This window comes from Typha latifolia, chromosome 3 (assembly GCF_019914945.1).
Source record: "Typha latifolia isolate L0001 chromosome 3, TyphaL0001v2, whole genome shotgun sequence".
Classification (NCBI taxonomy): domain Eukaryota; kingdom Viridiplantae; phylum Streptophyta; class Magnoliopsida; order Poales; family Typhaceae; genus Typha; species Typha latifolia.
This window is the reverse complement of record NC_133088.1, coordinates 3,257,615-3,272,559: the sequence shown is the minus strand read 5'-3', so window position 1 is coordinate 3,272,559 and position 14,945 is coordinate 3,257,615. Positions and strand designations below refer to the sequence as shown.

At 35.9% G+C, this 14,945-nt stretch overlaps 2 protein-coding genes across 7 annotated transcripts; both read right to left on the bottom strand.

Annotated features, from left to right (window-relative positions):
* Positions 1 to 3,657: 3,657 nt before the first annotated feature.
* On the bottom strand, positions 3,658 to 6,944 carry LOC140783492 (uncharacterized). The gene is made up of 3 exons (XM_073130393.1): positions 6,495 to 6,944; positions 4,252 to 4,359; positions 3,658 to 4,168 (listed from the first exon to the last, which is right to left on the bottom strand). Exons 1-3 carry the CDS (start codon positions 6,798 to 6,800, stop codon positions 3,857 to 3,859), a joined length of 726 nt encoding a protein of 241 aa, XP_072986494.1. The 5' UTR covers positions 6,801 to 6,944; the 3' UTR covers positions 3,658 to 3,856.
* Positions 6,945 to 7,581: 637 nt separating this feature from the next.
* Positions 7,582 to 14,900, bottom strand: LOC140783491 (protein IQ-DOMAIN 5-like). 6 transcript variants are annotated; one of them, XM_073130387.1, is made up of 7 exons: positions 14,587 to 14,900; positions 12,491 to 12,659; positions 11,385 to 11,558; positions 9,812 to 10,039; positions 9,288 to 9,401; positions 8,458 to 8,944; positions 7,582 to 8,000 (listed from the first exon to the last, which is right to left on the bottom strand). In XM_073130387.1, the coding sequence occupies exons 2-7, from the start codon at positions 12,572 to 12,574 to the stop codon at positions 7,870 to 7,872; spliced, it is 1,218 nt and encodes a 405-aa protein (XP_072986488.1). In that variant the 5' UTR covers positions 12,575 to 12,659; positions 14,587 to 14,900; the 3' UTR covers positions 7,582 to 7,869. The 6 variants fall into 6 exon arrangements, with proteins under 6 accessions (XP_072986488.1, XP_072986487.1, XP_072986490.1 ...); XM_073130386.1 differs by having other exon boundaries at positions 12,491 to 12,605; XM_073130389.1 differs by having other exon boundaries at positions 11,385 to 11,531; positions 12,491 to 12,605; positions 14,587 to 14,896.
* Between the last annotated feature and the right edge of the window lie 45 nt (positions 14,901 to 14,945).

Genomic DNA, 14,945 nt, shown 5'->3' with positions numbered 1-14,945 from the left:
GTCACTGGTACTCATTGAGAGGGAGAGACCACCAGTGCTCACCAATTATTTAGGCCAGTGTCAATATGGTCACCGCATACCAAGAAAGCTTTTCACCACTTTTACAATAACAAGATTGGAATAATTAGAAAAGAAAAAGATAATCATTTATCTTTCTTTTTTTTCTTCTAACCGTAACTTAGCTTTTAAAGTAATTAGCAAATTTAGATAGCATCCATAGTTTCGACTATGAACCCATAAACAAATCACGTTTCCTAGTCAAACTAGGTTACATCTCTCTATCTCAATACATAAAAATTAGATATTTCTCTTAATTGTTGATAACTAACTGCTTTTGGCGAGATTCAAGAAGACTAAAAGAACTTGATTGGGACTAATTAAAGAAGGGGAAGAGATAAAAGCTTTCTTTTTTTAAGTGCAATTGCTAATTGAGAATGACGCATACCAACAACCAAAATGAGAGCTTGATGCGCGTTGACACCGCTCTGGAATGCCTCCAAGTGGAATGGAGTGAATAGAATTCGCCCTCAAGGGAGAGAATAGAGAGAGGTTTGGAAAAAAGAAAAAGAAAAAAAAAAAAAGAGTATCTTTTTTGAGGTGGGTGGGTGTTGTTGATTCTATTGGTGTGGGGACCCACAACCTAAATAAAGAGCTGGCCCAATGACCAACATAGCAATTAATAGTGGTGGCTCCTCACTTTAGAGTTTAGAGGATATTTTAGGTATTTAGCAAATTTATTAGAGACACCTAACTTTTTTGTCTTTATTATTTTTACTATTCACACTCTCACTTCTCTCATATGATTATTTATGATTCTATCTCTATACTTTATTTATTTTCATTTTTATCAAATAATTACCATATAGATCTTAAGACCTTTGAGTACTTTTTCTTTGAAGTTTAAGATAAAGGTACAAGGGGGAACAGGTCTTTAAAAGGTCAAATAGAAGGGTTTTTTTTAATATATTTTTATTTTTTTAAAGTAACATAATGTTTTATATTTAAAAGTTAATTCTGAATATTTTTTGAGATACAAAAATAAAATACATGAGTCTTAATGATAATAAGGTAAAATATATAGTGTTTTTTATAAAAAATTTAGGCATCATTTCACAAAAATATTTACTAACACCTCATATGGTAGTAGATTATTATGCCAATTATGGTTTTGCCCATGCTAATTAGATACCAAACATACATATCAGCATAGTTTTATGGAATATTTTAGAAAAATTGTAGCTCTTTAAACAGTATGAAATGTCTATGTCAAATACTTGTTTGATTGAGATATTTGTCGGACACTTGTTCGATGCATATCGAACGCATCTAGAGATTATCTAATATTTTAAATACATATATTTTTAGATACTCTCAAAATAAAAGCAGTAGAAAAAATATTACATTATATTGTCACATATTAATACTATCACTTTGACTTGATGCGGTATCGTGCATACTTTATTTTTCTCTCATTTGTAGTTTAAACATGTCGTATATTTCTATTATAAATTAGAAAAATATTTTTTTCAAACATATAGTTACATATATATAATACTTTTATTTATTAGATTTGTCATGTATTTTATTTTAATATTATCGTAAAATTTATGTCTCGGTTTCTGTGCTTCTTAGCTCTTTGTTGTTAATGCCATTACGGATTAAATAGCCTTAATTGCAGCACACGAGCAAAACGCGGATTCTGGATGTAAATTTGATGGAGGGACCAACATGATTAAGTGGAGGATACTTTTTATAAGTTTTAATCCCCTACTTTATTTTGTGGTAATGCTGGTGGATTATTAAATAGGGAATAAACTTAAAGCTTTACCTCAACACTGACGTCACTCATTGTTGCAAATGGTTATATAATATTTTCCTAAAGAATAAAAGAGTGATAATATATGTGTTATATAGAGTTGAATGAAGGAGAAAAAAGAATTTTAAAAGAAAATCTGGTACCAACTGTTGCTGATACTTGAACTTGATCTTTAGATGGATTAATTCCCAACTGCGTTAAGTGTTGGATTATCTTCAAGCTCAAAGAAAAGAGAGATGCTATTTTTTTTAATGACTCCTTTATTTTATTTTTCTTTCTTATAAAGTTATAATACGTCATAAGCACATCTTGTACCATTGTGCTTGGCACGTGGCTGCCACATTATCTAAATCATTTGTTTTAGATGATGGAATTCTTTTGTGAGATTGCTCTAAAGTGCATTTCTAAACTTTTTTATATGTCACTTAGTCGCCTAATAGTTTCAATCTATATATTATTATTAGTTCTTTTGTCCATAACTAACTTTGAAATAATTTATAGTTACATTTTGCTCTTTATATTATTCTTCTTTTTTTTATTGTTGAAATATTCATGGTTTAAGATATAGACGTGAGAAATATTAAGATGAAAGGAAAGCATTTTCATAAATAAATAAAAAATTATAATTAGTTGTTGCAAAATAAAAAGGGTATGTTGGTCAACATCTGTCAGTCAGTTATATGAAGGCACTCTAAATTTTTAACATAACCTCAAATGTGTAGCTAATATAAATTTTTTTTTAATTTTGTTTAGAGATATTAAAATTTTATATCGACTTAACTAACACATCAATTAACATGAATGCATCCCTGTTTTGGATTCCATTAGCTGACTTTGAATTATAACAAGTCACCAAACCTTCAAACCCAACATAAAAAAGAACAAGTTAGCAAAACCATCCAAATCCAGTTCGGTGGATTCGATGACATTGCAGCAACTACAACAAACAGAACTGGAGAAATTTCTCTATGGAAACTTCTGTGGGAAAAAAAAATTCTCCATTGGCATTAACATACTATTTATAGGATATAAAAGTTCTACATGGCCAGGTCAATATAGATGGAAACAATAGCAGAGGAGATCTCGACAGCTTCAATAATAGATCATGACACGTTTGAACACAAGCTAATTAGCAGTCTGCTGATATCCTTCCATTGTTCAAATCTGGGAGACAAATAGAAAGGTCTAAATTAAGAGCCATGCAAGTCACATAACTAGTATTATATTTCAACAGCCTTAAGATTCTTTAGCTGTTCCATTCTCTGCTGTCTTCCGGGAGACAAAGAGGCTGGCAACAACAAGAGAGAGAATTCAAATATTTAGAAAGATTCTTGAAGTCCAACATTATACTTGACTAAAAATCTATGTGACAGCTTGTGCCTGATGTTAATAATTAGAGTAACATTGTACCAAAGAAATTGGAGAGTATCATGAAGATTCAAGAGGCAAGACTAGCAAAGTTAGACAACAGTATAGTGTTGCGGTGCCGTTTTTCAAAAGCAAGCACATAGAGAAAACAAGGGGGGTAAATTTGCATAGCGACATTCTCAATTAAAGAGTCTACAAAACCTCATTAGCTGACATTTATGATTTTATAAGGTAAGGCTCAGTTTTGAATCAGTCCAGGGCATATATCGTGCAAGGATGTTATATATTCTGTCCCTAGTTTAGAAGAAACAACCAACATAACAATGACATCTTGGCTTAAAGATTGAAGGAAAGAAATATTAGTTTAACGACACCACGAAAGTTCCTCGAAGACATCACAAACTACTGAAAGCAAAGAGAAAAATAAAAAAGACTCAAGATGCTGGGGTTAAAATAAGAACAAGAGAATGACAGGCACTCAAAACAACCAATCAATTGAAGATGACCGAGTCATAAATAGATTCACATAAAAGTTGACATCAGTATGCCACAAGTATCAAACAAATTTACATGAAATGCCGGTACAGAAAATTTATCTGATGAAGTAAAACATGACAGCAGGAAATTACAACAGCAGAGCTAACAGGAGGATCAACAACCAATACAAACTTGCTAGAAGATTTTGCTGTACTGGCTGGTCAGGGAATCTTTGAGGTTGGAATACAGTCCATAGAGTGAATACTGCTGGAGGTTGGACACCTCATACCATGAGTTGAGAACTGCATCATGCTTATCGGTGCCTGAGAAAGCTAGTTGTATCCCGATACTGCAATCTACTGAGCCCTGGCTTTTGCAGCTGGATGTTTTGATCGCACAGCTGCCCTCCTTTTTAAGACAAACGAAAGATGACTTTCCTGAACATGAAGCACAACCATCCGTCTTCCAATACAAGTTCTGAAGTGTACCTTTTTGGAACTCAAGTACCTGGAAAAAGATATCTCTAAATAATGATGAATATGCTGGCTCAAATTTTCCTTTATATCCAGGATCACATAGTAAAGACATACCAGGGTAAAGCTGCTCACGGTATATGTGCTGTTACCAACTAAAGTCGTTCTAGATCTAGCTGCATACTTCCTACCGGCGAACGCTACCATGTATCCACCAGCAGAGACCTGGAATCATCAAAACTGAGTTTTATACATGTGTCCACAATATACACCATGCTCTAGAGAACAGCTCAAATCAAATTGACAAAGAGGTTAAGATAGGATGAAGTGTCTAATGTAATATATGATGAAGTTTGCACTGGAGTCCCTACTCGTAAGCAAGATAATGTTTATTTTTTTAAAACCAAAACCACTCGTCAACTTCCTATAAAGTTTTCCAACCTTTTCAGAAATGAATTTGTAGGCAACATTAAGGCATTATAGATCAACTGATAAATCTGCATAAATGAGTGATACCGTCTGCAGATGTAAAGCTGGAAGAATTAGCCGACATCACTCAAGTACCAGATAATATTAGTGTTGGTAACACATCAGTCATAGCCATCATGGCATTGCTCACATTCTATGTTTACCTAAACAACAAAAAGAAGACAAGGAGATAAATAAATCTTTCTATACCCAACACATTTTGGTTATAACTTATTGTTAGCATTCAACAAAAATTTCTCGGAGAACTTTCATATATGAAAGCTTGCCAAACAGTTATATTGTTATATGAAATTAAATAGGTACCTTGTAGTCCATGCCAACCTACTAACTGAAAAAATCAAAAGACATAAGCAACATGAAACATGTTTCTCTTATGTATTAGGAACCTAAAAAAGCAAAATGGCAACATGTAATAATAACCACGGATATAACAACACGTAAACAACACTGAAAGGATCCTAAAAAAAGTTACAAGATTGAGAAAACTAACGTCTGATATATGAACAAGAAAAACTATAACCTCACATTTCATTTAGATACAACATATTCTTCAACAAGTTATTACATAAAGTGAGCCGAGTTTCAGTTTTTGGATGAAATTCCCTCTAACGAAATGTAGAGACAAATCACTAAAGGGGAACGTGAGTTATTTCAAGCTTTATGTAGTCACACCGATGGTTCATGAAGGATGTGCAATAATGGAAATATTTGGCCAAAGTAATGTGTCAATAAATCACTTTTTGAGCTGGCTTTAGAGGACATGCATAAATAATTACTGGAGAGAAAAACTTGATAGCTCATAATTTTGTACAAATGAAAAACTTCCTTGAACAAGATTTGATGTGAACCTAAGCAATCCAAACTTTAGCAGACATTCCTAGGGCTATAATGACAACCTTCTATATCTAGCCCAGTACCTTGGCCCCACAAACTAAAGCCTTCTAAAGCTGATCAAGTAACACAACAAAACTCTAGCTTTGTTCTCATCCACCCTACAGATAGTCAGCTTAGTTCTTTAGGTTGCATGCATTGTTGCTTGACAACTATAATTTAAGTGGAAGTATATATTGTAATGACTGGATGTGTATATTTTAGCAAGCAAAGAATAGGGTATTACACATGACATTTGCAGGAGGCATTAACCTTTAGACCATATTGTTCTATGGGTTTCCTAAATTTCCTTCTCAGGGAAGTACTAGAGTTGGAGTCAATAAAAAGTTACTCTAATAGTAAAAGGTCATGATCTGATCTACAATGACTTCAAGAGATATGCAATCCAATATTCCATCTGATGATGAACTGAACAGCACTTAGTTTCCATCTTCCTTACATTTCTTTTCCTTCCTCTTCTCCCACCTCTAGTCGCACACGTGAAAAATCTGCAGCATATTGAATCCAACAATTATTTTCTTTTTCTTTTTTTTTTTCCTTTTGTGATTCAATCATTCAAACAGCTTGGTGATGATTCATTCTCTCTACTAGTAGAATTTCATATTTGAACTCGGACTGGAATTATAATCAAAACGTCCTCCAGTGTGTCTATGCTACAATTACCAAACATAACAAATTGCTCCAGCCTGCTTAAGTCCAGGAAACCATAATCCTCCAATCTTTAGAAGCATCCAAGTATTCAACACAAAGGCAGCATTGTCTAAACAACATGAGCACATAGACATCACTATCTAAACAAACAAGGAATTTAATCTCCACCTATATCACATTTCACAAGTTTCCTATAAAAAATGCATTAGCAATTGCTAGATCTATTTACCAACAGATAGCAAACAGATCAGATCCCAAGAAATATAGCACTAAAGAACAGAACGAGCCGAGACTGGATCGGAACCCTAAAGATTGAGACAGACACCTACGGGGTTGAAGCCGGTAGTGGTGTTGATGGTGAGGAGGGAGATCTCGTCGACCTTGGGGCGGAACACGGCGAGCTGCGCCCCTGAGGAGGAGAGCGAGAGGCGGCGGTCGCAGGGGGAGAGCTGCGTCTGGCCGGAGAAGAAAGACCCCTGGGTGGAGATGGCGATTCCGAAGGTAAAGCCATCCCCTCTCTGGATCTTGGCATCCAAGCACGGCTCGTAGACACGATTCTGGTCACCCGCCTCCGCCGCGAGCGGTAGGAGCACCGCTATAGCCAGGATCAGCGCCGCAATCGCCATCGTCCCCATCGCTATCTGTGGACGATTTCGGAGTTCGGGGTTCGGCGGTCGGATCCCCTGTGACAGGTAGATTACGAATTTGGAGAAGTATTGACTGACCCTGGGCGATGGATTAGGTAGGCCCACCTAAATGGCTCAATTTGTTTGGCCCATAATTCAAGTCCTTTACCATTGTGTACTATTTATTTGGTTGGATTTCAATATATAAAAAATTAAAATCAAATCCAATGATTTGAAGTTATATTTGGTCAAAATTTATTTATCAGTTAACTTTAGATAATAAGCACTGTAAACTAATCATAAATTAGACCCAAAAAAAATTATTATAACAGACTCAAATGATACACATATAATAACGCTGGTGATGACCAAGGATAATATAGGAAAAGGCGAAATAGTGAAAATTAGACTTATCTTTTTATCTCAAATGTCAATGCATACATTTCTTTTTCTCTTTAAAAAAGGAGCTATAAATCCACTGAGTATTGACTTCCCAAAATGTGTATGAAGTTAAAGAACTCGAGGTAATGGTGATAAAGCAGCGAACCAAAAAAAAACAAAAAACAAAAATCTAGAACAATAGCATATCAGGAGTAATTTCCATAATCACTCATACAGAAGAATTGCAGCTACAAGAGGTTGAAACAAAGCATCAAAATAGCATACTAGATTTCGTGGGTATCACATCCAGCTTTCGAAAAAAATTGTCTTTTGAGTTTCTCCAGTAATGTGTCAGAGTGTCACTGCTACCAGTTTAAGAAGCAGGATTTTAGTCTACATTCTAGAGAAATATAATAACAGATCGAAGAACAATTGATAATAATGTTAATGACACCATATTCAAACAAAAATAAATAGATACTACCTAATTGCGAAAAACTAGTTATACAACAACCTCATGAGCTCACATGCATCCTTTAGCCTCAATTATCCATGTGATATAGAGATGTAGAGCAGAGACATAGATGTAATCCAGATAGAACAAATAACTATGTATATACAGACGTAGATCGACATGCCGCAGTGGATCCTTGATCCACTGCTCGAGAATATTAACTTTTGATCAACTGATGGCTTCTCATGTCTGCAGTTCAACCCTCTTGATAGCTGGATCAATTGGAGTCTTCCGATATTTTACTTCAGATTGAGGTGTATTTGCAGACCGGGTAGCTATAAATCTGTTGGTTGGCCGCTTTCCTGCTTCACCGCCTGCTTGGCATTAATAAGATAAGTCAAATACTCCTAGGTTTTACAGTAACGTTCATTGATTTACAGTAAATGAGTATCCAAAATGACAAACCAGAAAAATAAAGTGTGAAAAATAAATGAAAGAAGATAGAAAAGGCCATTTCCCTCAAGTGTTCTGTTATGTTAACAGCACTAGACTGCATATCTAATTAAGAAACAGCCAAATGCAAACAAATATTTGAGACAATAAATATCAAATGCTTATCAGGAAGCTAGTGAAATGATAGATCTCATCCATTGACCAAAAATGTTTCTGAAAATCACTGGTAACGGGAAGAAAGATCTGAATACCTCACAAATTCATTAGTCACATTAGATAAGTACATAAGAGTGCTCAAATTGAATTGCAAGATAAGAAAAATCAATAAGACAGACGAGACAATAAGAACCATATAACCAGCGGGAGAAAAGCGATTACCACTGTTTGGAAGGGAAAGTCTCTTTTTAGCCTGTGGATCCAGTTGTGCCGGCCTCTCCTTTGGATTGCTATTGGATCGAGCACCCATTACAGAAGGTCGAGAAATGGCTTCTTCAGACACCTCCTTGGATGATGGCTTTAATTTTTGTTTCGCAGATGCTGAAGCAGAAGAGACTGGCATGCTTGCAGACCGGCTTGATGAAGATCCACTTCTGTCAGAATGTGATGGAGCTGTCTTTTGGTTCAAAATATTGGAATGAAGAGTTGACATGGTCCTTTTGGCCAGTGGCTTAGACTGGGTCTTGGATCCATTTGCCTCAACCTGTTCATTCTCATTCAACATGACTCCATCTTTAACATTAATATCAAGGAACCTGTTCTCCCATGGACGAACAGCCATCCATCTCTCTAACCAATTCCACCCCCAGTTGTTCTTATCCGGTTCAAACCCTGAAGGGGCAGCTTGCGGTCTGGAAGCCGCTTGCCACTGCAGCAAAAGAAAAGATGGAAGATGTCTTAATATGTAATAAGAATAGAAAATGGTGTAAAATATCAGATAGTATCTGACCATTAGTTAACTACCATACGAGATTATAAAGCATCATGCTACTGTGCAGAAGGTCCAAAGGGTACAATCAAATGAATACCTATAATATGGACCGGTTTAACTGTGCAGCACTCAATAAGCTGATATCAGTTAAAACAATCAAACTATTGATATCCAATTAATTATCTTCATCCTCCATTTTATGTTTATTCCCTTTACGCCTACATTTTTGTTTCTATCTTCAGTGCGATCACAGAAAGGAAATGTACTCGCTGAAAATTACCTGATGAGTTAGAGCATATGCCATGGCTCTCTCACGCTTGGCTGCAGCTTCTTGCCTCTTTAGCAATTTAGCTTGGATTTCTTCCACAGAGCCTACACTGTCACACCAGCCTTCCTGCATTTAAATCATACAATAGTTAATTACCTAATATTTAGCTGAAGTTAGTGGATTCACTTGTCGAGTGCTTTAGGATTGCGTGTATGGTAAGGGGGTGTCAATTCTTTCCATCGGTGTAAAATTCCATTACAGATCATTATGAAAGATACTAAGGGAGTTCCAGCAGAAGGAACAACTGCTACTAATATGCAATCAATGGCAAGATTTTACGAGATACAAAAGGAAAACAAGACATTTAACTCCCATTTTTATCAATTAGTATAAATAAAGCTGTTATAGAGTGTCTTCCATTTAGCTGTTTGGCATACAAACAAGTGTGTCATTGGGCTGGACTGTTGGCAATGCCAGATTTCGGTCTGAGTTCAAACATTAGCCACACTGATTATTAGTGGATAGTTATAGCTTACCTCATTTTCACGAGCACGAGCCTCAAGAATTTGTTGTTGTTGAATTTTCTTCTGGTCCAATTGACTTTCTAAAGCAATGCGGACACGCCTTGCTCTGACACGAGCCTGTACTCTGACCAAAGCTTGCATGCAACGAAGTGTCATAGCTGCTTGCTTTCTGACAGCATGACCCCTAACAAGGGCCTGAAGTCTAACTAGTCCTTTCAAAGCTCGTAAAGCTCTTCTAGCCTGGAAAGTATCCAATCCCCCATTATATCAGAAAGCAAGAACTAAAATAAATTATCTGCAAATATTATAGACAAAATACATGACATAGAAGCTTATTTCTGGTTTTCTTTTTTTTTATGTCTGATCATGTTTTTAACAAGTAGCACCCTCTCGAAGTCCAAATCCAAGTAAAAGAAAGCTTGTGAATGATATTTGTAGTTAAGATGACAGTTCTTTAAAATTTATTTACTTTTGTGTGCATATGTCTTCAAATGATTGAAGGGCGTTAGAGAGTTCAACGGTAAGGTTTCTCCCTTGTATTCTCATGGATATCTCTTCCGTATGAAAGTAGAACTGAGTAAAACTTCCCCTTCCCACACCCTATGTTAGCATTGGCTTCATGCACTTGGACCCCCATGCATCTTTAGAGATTAAAATTTTGTCAGGACAACATAAAAGAAACTAGTTCTACTCAGTTTCTAGGAAGTACTAAATTGGAATTTTACTGCATAGCAGTAATATTAATTTCTTCCTCCTACTTAGTACTTGAACTTTGTTCATGAGATCTTCTTTCAGGGAGGTTATCTTGTATTCTTTTGTGCTGGAAATTATCTAATACATAGAAACAATAACAGAATGCCCTAAAGAAACACTTCAGTCTTCACCTTGGTAAGAGCACAAGATCTGATAGACCAAAAGTAGAATAAGTAACCACACAGACAGCACTTGCAAGAACTTGCCCTGATGGGAGATGAGAGGTAGAGCTGGAAATAGACAATTACCTTAAGTCCATTTCTGCACCCTTGAATTGTAGATGATTCACACATGAGATTTACATCTAATTATCTGATTAAAAATCCAAAAATATTGTTCCTCTTCTGGTTGGCTTCCACAAAAATCTCTAACCTGCTAGTATAGTCTGACAACTATTTGATGTTTGCAAAATACAGTAATGCACCTTAACATAAGAGATCAAGGAAATCTTTCTGACTAACTTACAAACACAAAACAACTATTCTAGCTTAGGTTGGGCCCGTTGGGAAGGATCATGGACCCTTCTTGGAAGCTTAGCATTGGTGTTGGCTGTCTGAATTCCAAATGTGGCACACCCTTGGTGAGCCATTATTTGGATGGACTATAATAAGAAAGTCTCAGAACTGATAGCAACCACAAAGTTATCAAGCATTATCTGCTTATATGTCAGCTTTTCATGTTTACCATAGTTAGCAGTAAAGAAATAATATATCAATGAAAGAAGCATGAGATTAATCCATGGGCAAGAGGTGGTCATATGTAGCAATGGCAGTGCTGTCAATAACTTGTCAGCCAAAATATAACATACTGTTGAAAAGACAAAAACTGATACCAGGAATGCTCGAAATGCAGTCTGAATAACTGTGGCAGCCCAATCCTCTTTTGTGTTTCGTTCATTTAGGGAAGCTGCCTGTATGTGGAGTGAGACACCGGGCAAGGAAGCAGAATTTGAGCCATCTTCTATAACATTACCATCATGCTGCAATTGATCAGCAATTACCTTTTTCTGTGATATTCTCAATTCATGAGGTTTTAGCGAACAGAGAAAACTTCATATGAGTGTGCATTAGGCATACTTCAATTAGTAAAGTAGAGACATGACAAACCAAAAACTGAAACGGAATGCATTGGAAAGAGATAAAGATGTTGAATTTAGAACATGCTCAGAAAGTCCATATATCAGAGATATAATGACAAGTGACAAGAGAGGCCTAGCATTTTGCTTTATTAAGCTCTTACAAATTCACATTTTTCTTGCAGCATCCGCTAATATTGTATCAGCACCAATGGCGATCATGAATTCATTTTGCCAGTCTTGATTCTTAAGATTCAAAAGGTGGAACAGACTTATGTTCTTCCTTTCCAAATATGTGGAACCATCCTCGATTTCGTTTGTTGGTCCCAACTCCCAACAATTGATACAATGTAAGATGTCCAGGAAATTGTTGAAAGCATATTTCACATGACAATGTCATGTAAACAGCTAACTAGTCTACTTCAATTTTTGGTAAGCCCGTGGCTATTGCTACATATTCTTTGAGTCACTGCATCCTGAAAGAACTCTTCAAGGACCCAGAATTTTCAAATTTGCATACACATCTGGTATATTAAGAGCACTGAGCAGAGATAAATTATGAAAGAAATGCATCATCACAATGCAATACCCATCCCAGTTTCTACTTTTTCTTGCTGCCTTCTCTATTTAAGAATAAAGATGATGATTAAACACCACTTTACATTAAAAAATGGAGTCCATATGAGGCCTACAAAGATCTGTGACATAAAAGGTAGGGAATATTTCAACCTGTCGTGGTACAAAAACCTTCTAATAACACAGAAAAATAAATAGCAACTATAATATCCATTGCCAAGTAATTTGATAAAAGGGAAGCTTTTAAATTTAAGGAAAACAATTTAGTAGAGTACAGCTTTACTCACTTGTTCATCCTTATCTGGACGATGTGACTTCTCTTGCTTTCTTAGACCAACCAATGATTTAAGCCACTTAGCAGAAATACCCATTATGCTGTCACTTCTAGTAGATCACTAAGACCTGGATATTTAGATAGACAGCAATTAATGTGGAGCTCCAGTCATATTCTCTTTTCTGCACTAAATGAACACAGATTTATTGGAATTATACAGAACTGCAAGCAATGAAATACAAGATGTAGCTTGGAGTATGAATAATTCAGCAGATTACAAATATTCTTCTCATAAGATTATCAAGCAGATGATGATCTAGCAAAAACTCTGTAGTGAAAGTTTTCTTTTTCTGAAAAAATATGAATGGAAATAGGCAGATCCGGGATTTACGCACTTGGTAACAAAAATGGCCACAAAAAGGAGTAATAAACTGAGCAAATTGAGAGTTCATACTCCATGCTTTGGAAGTCATCAGCAACCTTTACAGTCAATAATTAATTAGGTAAGGAACTTTGGACAAGCAAGTTAAACCACCAGGCCATGAGAAGAATTTAAAGAACAGCCAAGTTGAAAAATCATTTTTTTTTTAATGCACAGAGGTAGACGTGTGTGGTAAGACTGCCTTGAGCATATGCTATTTCAACATAAGCGGGGGGCTACAATGACCATCATCATGCACATTATTTTCATTAAATGTTGGGAGGATATACAATTTATGTAGTTGTACTAAGTATTTATTTCTAAAATAGGTAAAGCTCATTTATTTGAAGAAATCACTAAGTGAAATTATATATATGGTGGCATAAAAGATATACAGTACATATACCAGATGACTATATAGGATATAACCAATAATTATCAAATTAATTTATAGAGAAAAAGATAGAGGGATTGAATTTGTCTATTGCCACTCAATAAGTGCAAGTTAGTTTTGCATTTGGTTCCTAAGACGCTAAGGCAACTCGATGAAAAGCTCTTTTCACACAAGAAAGTCATTTTCCTGCCATTTAATTCCACAAAAACAGATTCTTCAAAACCTTTCCTTTTATCTTCGCTTATACAAAAGGTCAGTATATCTTGTACAGGAAATGAAAGATAATGAAAAACGAAAAAGAAAATCACTCAGAACTTTTCCTTATCAATGCCAATTAATTTTCCATAATTTTCAGTCTTCTACCGCTCTTGGAAGTATAAAATAGATCCTCAAGGAAAGATAGAAAAAATATATATATCGTATGTTGCCTACTGGTAAATCAAATCTGCTAAAGTGTTCCAGCACTTCAACTTACACATGTTATTCAAAAAGTTCCAGGTAATTTCTTAAGGAGATCTAGCACTAGCAGCAGCCAACCATTAGTAAATAATTGCCAAGAAACCATGAGATAGAAGTCTGCTATGAAGATAAGAGCTAAAGTTGATTACTAAGTATACAATATTGCTCTACAAGCCAGATGAGACTATTGCTGCCTGTTATACATAGTCCAGAGGTGAATTTGTATTGATTGACAAGAGATATGTTCAAAATCTACCATATCAAGCCTATATTTCTGCCCTACAATGGACTAAACTCGCAAATGCATTGCCTTGACATTCTACTCAAAAATTGAAAGACAAACCATCACCTGATCCCACTACCCCTAAATAATATTTTCTTCTCAACGTCAAAATCTAGTGCATATTCTGAATAGCAACCATCACTAAAACTGCAAGCCACTATCTCGGAGCATCAAAAACAATTGGTCGATAGCCATGGGCACAGATCAAGACAAAACTTCAAGAGTCTGTATTCGATAGTTTCCAATCTCACAAAATAAATACTCAAATCACACACACAGACACACCAAAAAAAAAAAAAAGAAACCCGGAGTGAGATAATAAGTCTACTCAGAGAAAATTATTAGGAAACACGAAAAAAATGCCATTTTCCCCCATCACCTATCTCAAAGGGAAGCTGCAAAACAGCATCTTTCTGCTAATGCCTCGTGGTGGGCATCGTACAACAGACAAAACCAACAGAAATAATTACAACTAATCCTCAGATAAACTCTGCAACCCAGCCACCAACCAAAAAAGAATAAATTTTGCGCCCAAGACCCCACGCCATTTACCTCAACCAACCGACGGCACTAAAAAGGAGATCAACGATCGAATCGCTGAGACAATTAGACCAGTCCCCTTTGAAAGATCCCAAGTAAGAATCCGCGGCCAGAATTCTAATAGAGGAATTCCGATGTCATTGAGGAAAGCGACGCCACGCAACTTAGAAGGAAGGAGCAAAGAAGAGAAACATCAGATCTGGGAATCTCCAAGTAAAACAACATCAAAAGTAGAGGAGAAAAGTGGGAAAAGAGAGCAAGAGTGATCCGCCATTTCAACCCTTGACTTGCCTTTCTCTCCCCCCTTTTCACTAGTGTTGTCGGATACTCGAAAGTTTTATTCCAACTTTTATCTGGATAAGGATAACTTC

Bases quoted from the DNA above. Each gene is read 5' to 3' on its own strand.
- LOC140783492 (XM_073130393.1), bottom strand. From the start codon at position 6,800: ATGGGGACGATGGCGATTGCGGCGCTGATCCTGGCTATAGCGGTGCTC. The intron at 4,360-6,494 runs GTAGGTGTCTGT...TGATGATTCCAG, and splicing joins CCACTACCGGCTTCAACCCC to GTCTCTGCTGGTGGATACAT. The intron at 4,169-4,251 runs GTATGTCTTTAC...ATCTTTTTCCAG, and splicing joins CCGTGAGCAGCTTTACCCTG to GTACTTGAGTTCCAAAAAGG.
- LOC140783491 (XM_073130387.1), bottom strand. From the start codon at position 12,574: ATGGGTATTTCTGCTAAGTGGCTTAAATCATTGGTTGGTCTAAGAAAG. The intron at 9,402-9,811 runs GTAAGCTATAAC...ATTTAAATGCAG, and splicing joins CTCGTGCTCGTGAAAATGAG to GAAGGCTGGTGTGACAGTGT. The intron at 8,001-8,457 runs GTAATCGCTTTT...AATGCCAAGCAG, and splicing joins ACTTTCCCTTCCAAACAGTG to GCGGTGAAGCAGGAAAGCGG.